Source organism: Natator depressus, chromosome 23 (assembly GCF_965152275.1).
Source record: "Natator depressus isolate rNatDep1 chromosome 23, rNatDep2.hap1, whole genome shotgun sequence".
Lineage (NCBI taxonomy): Eukaryota > Metazoa > Chordata > Testudines > Cheloniidae > Natator > Natator depressus.
The window spans coordinates 21,583,139-21,593,390 of NC_134256.1; the positions used below are offsets into that span (position 1 = coordinate 21,583,139).

General features: G+C 61.6%; 1 protein-coding gene across 1 annotated transcript; it reads right to left on the reverse strand.

Moving 5' to 3' along the window:
- Positions 1-7,352: 7,352 nt before the first annotated feature.
- LOC141976417 (lysozyme C, milk isozyme-like) lies at positions 7,353-9,712 on the reverse strand. The gene is made up of 4 exons (XM_074937409.1): positions 9,536-9,712; positions 8,665-8,823; positions 7,989-8,067; positions 7,353-7,531 (listed from the first exon to the last, which is right to left on the reverse strand). The coding sequence occupies exons 1-4, from the start codon at positions 9,672-9,674 to the stop codon at positions 7,465-7,467; spliced, it is 444 nt and encodes a 147-aa protein (XP_074793510.1). The 5' UTR covers positions 9,675-9,712; the 3' UTR covers positions 7,353-7,464.
- Between the last annotated feature and the right edge of the window lie 540 nt (positions 9,713-10,252).

The following is a 10,252-nucleotide window of genomic DNA, read 5'->3' on the forward strand; positions in this document are numbered from 1 at the left end:
CTCAGTTAGCGTAAGTGGGTAAACTGACAGTGACCTTAAGTCACAAGACGGCATAAGACTTTGTTGAGTGTTTGGTAATAACCACAAGTGTAGCAGACGCTGGTAGGTAACCGCAAGAAGGCGGCGTGTGCCAGTTAGGAATATCGGGAGACGCTTACGTGCAGGTAACGATGGTCATTCCATTGATGCATATGTTAATGAGCTTTGCCGAATGGATACGCTAGCCAACAGGACAAGGGCACCCCGATATTCCGGGGAAGTGCAGCGGGGGTAAAGGCGGGAGGAGCGGGGCACACATGTGCACGAGGGACACCAAGGCCCGTGACACATCGGGTCTCGGGTACAGCCACGGGCGTTCTGGATCCGCACGCCGGCGTGGGGCTTGGGTCTGGCTCTCCCCAGAGACGGATGATGCCGTTGCTCTGACCGCCGTCACATTACATCACTTGCCGGGTTTGGATGGGAGGGGGAGTGCTCCTCCCCAGCGCCGCCCCAGGCCCCACCCCCGCTCCACCCCCCCCATCCTGCCTCTTTCTGCTCCTGCCCCCACTCCGCCTCTTCCCTCCCCGTTCTGCCCTCTCCCCCAAGTGCACCCCGCCCTCGCTCCTCCCCCCAGCACAACCCGCACACCGCGGAGCAGCTGATCCACGGCGGGCAGGAGGCGCCGGGGGGAGGGCGAGGCACTGATAGGGGGGCTGTCGGTGACGGTTTTTTTCCCATGGGTGATCCAGCCCCGGAGCACCCACAGAGCCGGTGCCTGTGAACCTGACTGTAGGCCTTGCGGGAGCCCTCGGCATAAAAACAGCCATCGCAGTCAGACCAAAGGTCCCTCGAGCCCAGTTCCTGTCTTCCCACAGAGGCCAATGCCAGGTGCCCCGGGGGGAATGAACAGAACAGGTCATCATCCAGTGATCCAAACTTAGTTTGGCATAACTAACAGTGTGAACCGGAGTAGGCCTGGCCTTGGCAAAATAACAACCCACTCGGTATTATCTAACGCCAAGTAAGCACATTCCTGACCACAGAGGACGGTACAAAACCACACAGGTCTCTCCAGTAACTACGGAAACAAGTTGCTAAGAGGTGGTCCAGGAACATCCCCACCCCCTGGTAAGATACGGACAGGGTGCCGGGATCATGGATCAAGTAATTTTGTTCTAACGAGCAGGTACAAGGAGACAGGTGGTAACTAGCTGACAGCGTCTGGAGCGTGATCCGTAGCTTGTTTGTGTCAGTGTCTAAAAGGAGAAGTCCGAGGAGGGGCACCCCAGCCGAGGGGGCCGTGTCCTGGTGCCCTGAGTGAGCTGGTCCGATTGTCGCGGGCATAGGTGTGTTATGTCGCGGGTCGCTCTGACGGGGCACTCCAGATACTGCAGCACCGAGCACTCGTACCAAGGTTGCGGCCATCACAACGTTCCCCCGCAAGACCAGCACGAATCAACAGGCAATCACTACATCAGAGGGCCCATTTTTTTATGGAGTCCAGGGAGCATTCGCTTACACCACGGGAAAATAGTAGGGGGTGCTCAGCACCCCCGGCAGCCCCCCCACCCCCGATCAGCTCCTCCCCTCCCCGCCAGCACCTCCCGATCAGCCGTAGGACGTGCCAAGTAGGGGCTCAGATTTCGGTGCTTTTACTTTCTCCGCTGCTTCCATGCTGTGCGACACATTTCCTTAATCCCTTTCTCATCAGGGGCTTTCTAAGTTTGATTCTTTTCAAGGACCGTATTTCATTATTTGCCCCTAGCGTCATTTGGGCTTTCCCCTTTTCAGCCATTTCTCTTAATAGCCCAAAGTCCTACTCTGGTTTACATCTCGTAAGATTTCTCTTTCCTTGTGCTGGATAATTCCTTTTCCCTTCCAGAGCGCAACCGTGAAAATCCCCGCTCCCCAGATCCTCAGGGCATTGAGCTCCCACGGAGGAGGGTCGATCAGTCCTCACCAACAAACGATCCCGACTCCACCCTCCAGGAGCAGCCTTTCCTTGGATCGCCAGCCCGCCACCAAGCACGCAGGAAGCGGGCACCGAGCAAGTGTGAAAATTTGGGAGAGGGGTGGGAGGCAACAGACGCCGATGTGAGAAAAAGCCTCAACCATCGGGACTGTCCCCATAAAATCAGGACATCTGATCACCCGAGCACCGAGTGGAAGGGGACCGAATCAGGGCTTGGGGGGAATCCAGCGGAGGGGGGCATAACTGCTGGGGGGACTCTCATGGGAAGACTGTGCCCCCTTGTCACGGAGTCCCCGGGTGCTACTCGGGAACTGCTCCCCACGAAGCCAGGCAGGACTCTGGTGAAGTCTCCTCTCTGTGAGCAGCCTGTCTGCAGGACACACCGCTCCCCCGGCTCCACCTTCCTGGGTCTGACCTCGGAGCATTCAGCATCCTCTGCCCCTCCGTGCACTTCCCACAGCGAGTCCGCCCAGGCGGGGTCCTGGGAAAGCCACAGGGTCCTGCCCCCGACTCCGCAGTCAGACGTGACTCTCAGCCAGCCAGTAAAACAGAAGGTTCATTAGACAACAGGAACATGGTCTAACACAGAGCTTGTAGGTGCAGAGAACAAGACCCCTCAGCCGGGTCCATTTTGGGGGGCAGTGAGCCAGACAACCCCGTCTGCCCTTCACTCCATGTCTTCAGCCAGCCCCAAACTGACTCCCCCTCCAGCCCCCCCCCCCCCCGGGCTTTGTCCCTTTCCCGGGCCAGGAGGTCACCGGATTCCTTTGTTCTCCAACCCTTTAGCTCTCACCTTACAGGGGGGAAGGGCCCAGGCCATCAGTGGCCAGGAAACAGGGTGTCGGCCATTCTCTGTGTCCAGCCCCCTGCACACACCTGCCCTCTAGGGCTCTGCAACGATCATACACCCTTACCCCACCACCTAGATACTTAAGAACTGCATAGGGGAAACGGAGGCACCCCCACACTATTCAGAGGAAATATTAAGAACAGTCCCGCTTCGTCACATCTCTCCCCAGCAGCCAGGGCCAGCAAGGGATGACAAAAATAAGACCGCTTCGTTCATGTGTGACCAAAGCAGGGTCGCCTTTTAATTCTCGGCCCCGTGTTCCTTCCGCCATGTAAGCTAGGCCTCTTAGGACAAAGGGCCCTGAGTCTCCACCTCTATTGGAAACACGGCACGTTACCAAGTCCTCTGCGGGTCTTGCTCCCCGCTGAGTCAACAGGAAGTGGGCTGATGCAGAAGCGGGCACCGGAAATGCAGTGGCGGCCCGCGCCCAAGCTCATTTCTTGAGCGAGGGCGAGGCGGAAAGAGAGCGAGATCAGTGGAGGCAGATAATCCTCCCAGTTCAGCCCTGCTCCTCGGAGGTGGCCCCAGAGCGGCCCCCCGTGGCCGCCCCCGTGGTGCTCGGGGTCGCAGGCCGACCCCTCGGAGTGCAGACCCCCGCGGGACCGCGATGCGCTGGTCACCCCTGCTCTCTGTCAGAGGCCCGGTGCGGGGAGGCAGGCGGGAGCTGTGCCGGGGCCACTGTTGCGAGGCAGATTTAGCCACATCCAGACGCTTCCGGATTTGGGTGGGGTCGTTTTGGGTCTGCTCCAGTAGGTTCCCTGCTGCTGGGGTCAGAGTCCATGAGGGCGAGCGGCCGGGGCAGCTGCTTTTCAGGGGGCAGGGCCATCCCTAGGGGGGCCCGGGTTAGAAGCGCCCAGTGTCTCCCCATAGCTCCGCCCAGGCCACACCCCCGTGCCACCCCTTCCCCGCCCAGTTCCACCCCCTCATTCCTCCCCCTTCCCCCCCCCAGCACCTCCAGACACCGCAAATCAGCTGGGTACCAAAGGCTCAAAAACTAGGAAAGAAATAACATTCCACCCCCCTCCATGTAGCATTTCTTTAAATGCCTCCTCCACGCTACCCTCCGGAGTCGTGAGGTCGGACCCTTGGTCACTGAGTGCTAGGAGCTGTACTGTGGTTTATATCCACCCGCCCGGTCCCTGCTGCGGGAGACGTGTCTCTCCCCTCGGGCGGCCCATCGCCAAGGCCAGAGGCTGTCGGACCGTGCCCCGGGCTGCAGCCGGGGAGAGGCAGGACGGCTGGAAGCCCACCTTGCCCAGTTCACTGGGGCGGCCTGGAGTCTCCGCCGCTGGGCCTCGGTCGCACCTCCCGTCTCCATCCCGGCAGGCTCCGCAAACAGACTTGTTGGGGACACTGGGGCATGGCCACTAGGTAACTCGAGGGGATGGAAAACCACGAGAGTCGATGAAGCCCCCTCGCACTAGGCCCAGGTGTCCTTGGCCCCCCGGCCTGGAGGCGCTCACAGCCGTTATGCTGAGGATCTGCAACAATATGCTGCAGAGTCAGACTGCCTGAAACGAAGCAAGGCCGAACAGGGCAGATATGAAAGAACAATGCTGAATAAAGCAGCTTTATGTATGGTTTAACAAATGATACAGAGAACAAGGGAACTAGCTGGAAACTGGACTGGCTGGCTATATGGATACTTAGGGCAGCTTGCTATTAAATAAGTATGCTGGAAAAAAGGATGTATAAAAGCTTGCGTAACTTCCTGCTCTGGTTGCAGGATTTGAGATTTTATTCTCCCCGTACCTTTTTGCAGCTGCAAATAAATTTTTCTGCTTCTCCACCCCGTTGTGATTATTGGGTGTAGCATACCGGGTAGCGAACCAACCCCTGCTGCTGTTTGCCTCTGGCACTGGGTGCCGGCAACAGACTCACCCCTGAAAGTCCCGCTTCTCCCTACAGGAGCCCAGCAGATGGGACACCTGGATCAGGGAGGGACCATTGCAACAGCGGGAGGGGGTCCTGTGGTTAGAGCAGGAGGGGCTGGGAGCCAGGACTCCTGGGTTCTCTCGCTGGCTCTGGGAGGGGAGTGGGGACTAGTGGTTAGAGCAGGGGTGGACTGGGAGCCAGGACTCCTGGGTTCTCTCCCTGACTCTGGGAGGGGAGTGGGGTTGAGTGGTTGGGGGGGGGCTGGGAGCCAGGACTCCTGGGTTCTCTCCCTGGCTCTGGGAGGGGAGAGGCGTCTCGTGGTTAGAGCTGGGGGGGCTGGGAACCGGGATTCAGTTTGTCAGTATCTGTCTCACCAGTGCCAGCTACAGAGGTAAAACCATCTCCTGACTCCCAGGCATCTCCCTCCTGTTTGCCCGTCCCAGGATTTCATGAGCCCTGTTTCCCCTGCCATGGCCCGGGTCGCTCAGGTTGAGTTCCTTGTCCACGGGGGACCCCCTAGATCGTTTCCAGGGTCCCTGCTTTGCATGATTCAGTCCCCAGTTAGGCTGGCCTTCCTCCTTCCTCGGTGTACGGCCTGGCCCGGGTCCGTATGGGTTGAACAGGCCCAGCTGACCGAGCCGGCCCGGCGTCACTTCTCTCTGCCTCCAGCCACGCTCCGGGCTCTCAGCTGTTCGGGGTCCCCCTTGCCAGCCGGGAGGGATGGAGACCCCCTTTCTCTTTGCCCTGGAGGCCAAGGGGCTGCCTGAAATATCTCCCCCCCACACACCTGCCCCCCAGGGCTCTGCCTGGCTTTCTACGCCAGCCGCTTCAACACGGGGACCGTGACGGAGAACTCGGACGGCAGCTCCGACTACGGGATCTTCCAGATCAACAGCCGCCGGTGGTGCAGTGACCAGCGCAGCCGTACGCTGGACCTGTGCCAGACACGCTGCCGCGGTACGGCCCCCCTGCCCCCGGGGGAGAGGGGGGCAGGTACCCCAGCCCCCCAGGACCACCTCGCTGGGCGAGGTAGGGACTGGGAGAGTCTGGGATCGCTAGATAGAGTGGGGGGCTGGGGATAGATAGATAGAGGGGGTGTATGGTGTCACCGAGTCCCCGGGCGATGCTCTGGAACTGCTCCCCACGAAGCCAGGCAGGGCTCTGGGGCAGTCGCCTTCCTGTGAGCAGCCCGTCTTCAGGGCACACAGCTCACACGGCTTCCACCTTCCTGGGTCTGACCTCGGAGCATTCAGCCTCCTCTGCCCCTCCGTGCGCTTCCCACAGCGAGTCCGGGGCTCCTGGGGAAGCCAGAGGGTCCTGTCCCACAACTCCGCAGTCAGACGTGACTCTGAGCCAGCCAGTAACACAGAGGGTTTATTAGACGACAGGAACATGGTCTAAACCAGAGCTTGTAGGTGCAGAGAACAGGACCCCTCAGCTGGGTCCATTTTGGGGGGCAGTGAGCCAGACAACCCCGTCTGCCCTTCACTCCATGTCTCCAGCCAGTCCCAAACTGAAACTCCCTCCAGCCCCCCCCCCCCCCGGGCTTTGTCCCTTTCCCGGGCCAGGAGGTCACCGGATTCCTTTGTTCTCCAACCCTTTAGCTCTCACCTTGCAGGGGGGAAGGGCCCAGGTCATCAGTGGCCAGGAAACAGGGTGTCGGCCATTCTCTGTGTCCAGACCCCTGCACACACCTGCCCTCTAGGGCTCTGCAATGATCATACACCCTTACCCCACCACCTAGATACTTAAGAACTGCGTAGGGGAAACTGAGGCACCCACACACTATTCAGAGGAAACATTAAGAACAGTCCCACTTCTTCACATCTCTCCCCACTTCGAGATCGAACTGAGCGGGGTCACTTTAGCTGGTGACCTGGGGAAGTTCGAAGCCACCAATGTTCCCATGGATGCCCCAGCATCTCTCCCCTTCCTTGGTGGGAGTTACAGCAGGCCCTTCCAGTTTCATGCCCTCCCTTAGGTCGCGGGTGGTCGATAGCACAGCTCTGGGAGAGGGGTGGGGTCTGGTGGCTAGAGCAAGGGAAGCTGGGAGCCAGGACTCCTGGGTTCTCTCCCCGGCTCTGGGACGAGTTAGTAGCTGCACAGGGACATCTCGCACAGCACACAGATGCAGCCACAGCTGGGAGAAGAGGCAGTAGGGGGGCTAAGGCCTTTCTAAGCCCCTGTCTTCCCTCCCAGCTCTGAGACAACCTGTCTGAACTTGGGCAAGTCACTACTTGTTCCGTGCCTCAGTTTCCCTCGTGAAAACACAGCTTGTCTCACAGCAGTGGCAGGGATCTCTGCCACTGTGTGTATTTCAGCCGGGTAGAAGGGATATTAGCATCCGCATTGAAAGAAGCCGGGCTATCCTCATGCTTCAGGGCACAGCTGCCCTGGGGCTGGGGCTCAGGAGGGGTTTTCCTCCGTAACAGGGGATGGAAGGGGTCCGTGGGCAACGGGTGGGGAAGGGGTTCCAGCTTCCTTTGCTGGTTCTGGCACCAGATACCGGGCTGGGGTGGGCCCAGGGGCCTGATCTGTTTTCACTGGAGGGTTTTCATTGACTTCACTTCACTGGTTTCACTTCACAAGGTCTCAGACCAGGTTCTCGGGGGCCTGGCAGCCTGCGCGGGCGTCTGACCAGAGAAACACAGCAAGAAGATTTCATCCAACGGGGTTTATAAATTCCTTCGAGATTGCTCAGTGCAGGGAGCATTCGTGTGAACAGACAGACAGACACAGTGAGGACAGACGCTGCCCCCCCCCAGGGGGGAGACACGCTCGGGCCTCACAGATTACAACTCTCAATCCACTCGGTCAGGTCCTGCTTTTCACAGTGGTTCTTCCAGTCGTCCCTGAGGGAGGGGAAGTGACAGATGAGATGGCAGTTCACCAGCACAGTAGCGCTGATAGATAACCCATGGGGAGGGCTCACCCAGCGCTGAGCTGCAGTCACTTCTTGGGTGGGACAGATGGAGAACGGCCGCACATAATGACACATGGGGATGGCTTGCCCGGTGCTGAGATGCAGCCAACTCTGGGGCGGGGCAGTCAGAGAACAGCCGCATATAACACCACATTGGGCTGTCTCGCCCAGTGCTAAGATGCAGCCACCTCTGGGGCAGGGCAGCTGGCGAACGCCCACACATGACGCCGCACGGGGAGGTCTCGCCCGGTGGTGAGGTGCAGCCACCTCTGGGGCGGGGCAGCTGGCGAACACCCACACACAACGCCTCATGGGGAGGTCTTGCCCGGGGCCCAGATGCAGAGCTCCTCTGTTGGGAATACCCCACCCCCAGGGAGCCCCCTTACCAAGCCTCCATGCCCTGAGGATCCTGCACCACTCTCTTCGCACAGTTGATGTCGTCCTTGATGTCGGGGTTCAGTAAATCTAGGAGCAAAGGTGGGAGGGTAAGGCAGGGATGGGCCCCCTCGGGGAGGCTGCAGAGTTGGGGGGGCTGGGATGAAAGGAGAGGGGGTCAGATCTGCTCCAACCACACCTCAGCCAAATCCACCCCCCTCCCCTCCGAATCCCCGCTGCCCCCCCCGTGCCCGCTGAAGGGAAGGGTGCCTGTTCCCACCGCAGCCCGTAACGCGGCCCCCGGTGCGGCTCAGCAGGCCGGGAACATACCCCAGATCCTGGGGGGGCTTCAGGAGGCAGGAGTGGTTAGAAGCCTGCTTGGGCGTCGTACAGAAATGTCCCAGAGCACGGCACCCCCTCCCCGCTGTGCCCCCCCACCAACCCCAAAGCATGGTGCCCCCCACACTGAGCTCCCTGCCCGCCCCCTGCAGCCCAGCGCCCCACTGCTGAGCCCTCCACTGACCCCCTGCCCAACCCCTGCAGCACGGCGCCCCCCACCGACCCCTGCCCACCCCCTGCAGCACGGCACCCCCCGCTGAGCCCCCCACTGACCCCCAGCCTGCCCCCTGCAGCACGGGCCCCCCCGACCTCCCACCCCCTGCAGCCTGGCGCCCCCGGCAGCCTCACCCTGGCAGCGCACGTGGCACAGGTTCTCTGACGGGCTCTGGGCGTCCTGGCACCACCAGCCGCTGTTGATCTGGAAGATGCCGTAGTCGGTGCTGCCGTCCGCATTGGCCCCCACGGCCGCCGTGTCGAAGCCGCTCTCGTAGAACGCCAGGCAGACCCCTGGGGGGCACAGCCCCAGAGAGACGGGGAGCGGTGTGGGGGGGCACAGCCCCCTAGAGACGGGGAGCAGTGGGGGGGGGCCACACAGCCCCAGAGAGACGGCCCATGGGGAGTGGTGTGGAAGGGGCACAGCCCCATAGAGATGGGGAGTGGTGGAAGGGGCACAGCCCCTTAGAGATGGGGAGCGGTGGAGGGGGGACACAGCCCCAGAGAGACAGGGAGCGGTGTGGGAGGGGCACATAGCCCCACAGGGAGGTCCCATGGGGAGTGGTGTGGGAGGGGGCCCAGAGCCCCACAGGGAGGTCCCATGAGGGGGGTGATGCGGGAGGGGCCAACAGCCCCACAGGGAGGTCCCACGGGAAATGGTGCAGGAGGGGCCCACAGCCCCATAGGGAGGTCCCATGAGGGGGGTGATGTGGGAGGGGCCCACAGCCCCATAGGGAGGTCCCATGAGGGGGGTGATGTGGGAGGGGCCCACAGCCCCACAGGGAGGTCCCATGAGGGGGGTGATGTGGGAGGGGCCCACAGCCCCACAGGGAGGTCCCACGAGGGGGGTGATGTGGGAGGGGCCCACAGCCCCACAGGGAGGTCCCACGGGAAATGGTGCAGGAGGGGCCCACAGCCCCACAGGGAGGTCCCATGAGGGGGTGGTACGGGAGGGACCTGCAGCCCCACAGAAGAGCCCGTGGGACACAGCGGAGGGCTCACTCACAGTTGGCCAAGCTGTAGCCCTCGTATCCGTCCATCCCGTTCTCCTGCAGCTCCTGAGCCAGCTCGCAGCGGGTGAAGATCTTCCCCCGGCCCCCCGTGCTCAGGCAGGCCAGCAGGGTCACCAGCCCCAGGACCCCCATCCCCGCAGGGCTGGGGTCGGGGGGCAGTCGGACTGCGGATCGAGGGGAGCTGAGAGGGGCACTCCGGGAACAGACCAACGGCACCGTCGGGGAAAGATGGAGAGAGAGAAGGGGGTTGTATGGGGATGGCCAGAGGGTGCTGGGCAGTGGCTGGGGGGCGTATGGAGATGGCCAGGAGGGTGCTGGGCAGTGGCTGGGAGCTGTATGGGGCCCCCCCTGCTCTCCGTGGCCGGGGGTCGTGGCCTCCCTTCTAGAACGCCCTGTGGTGTCATGAAGGCCCCATGTTCTAGAACCACCCCTTGGGGTTCCATGGGAGGGAGTGACTCCGGATTGACCCGGGGGGCGGGGGTGAGGTCAGATTCCCACCCTACCCCCACTGCAATCGGGGTGACTTCAGCTGGAGCCAGGCCGGAGTGCGACCCAAGGATCTCTCGGTGCCAACGGGCAGTGGGCCCAGGGGGCGCTGGGCGTTTCACGGAGATCCCCTGGCTCCGATCTATGCCCCATCGTTCACTAAGGGGTGGGGTGGTAGGTCGCTCCCAAGAGCCATTCGCCCTCTGCTGGTAGATCGACCGATT

Bases quoted from the DNA above. Each gene is read 5' to 3' on its own strand.
- LOC141976417 (XM_074937409.1), bottom strand. From the start codon at position 9,674: ATGGGGGTCCTGGGGCTGGTGACCCTGCTGGCCTGCCTGAGCACGGGG. The intron at 8,068-8,664 runs GTGAGGCTGCCG...CTTTGCTCCTAG, and splicing joins GTGCCACGTGCGCTGCCAGG to ATTTACTGAACCCCGACATC. The intron at 7,532-7,988 runs GTAAGGGGGCTC...CCCCTCCCTCAG, and splicing joins CCTCAGGGCATGGAGGCTTG to GGACGACTGGAAGAACCACT.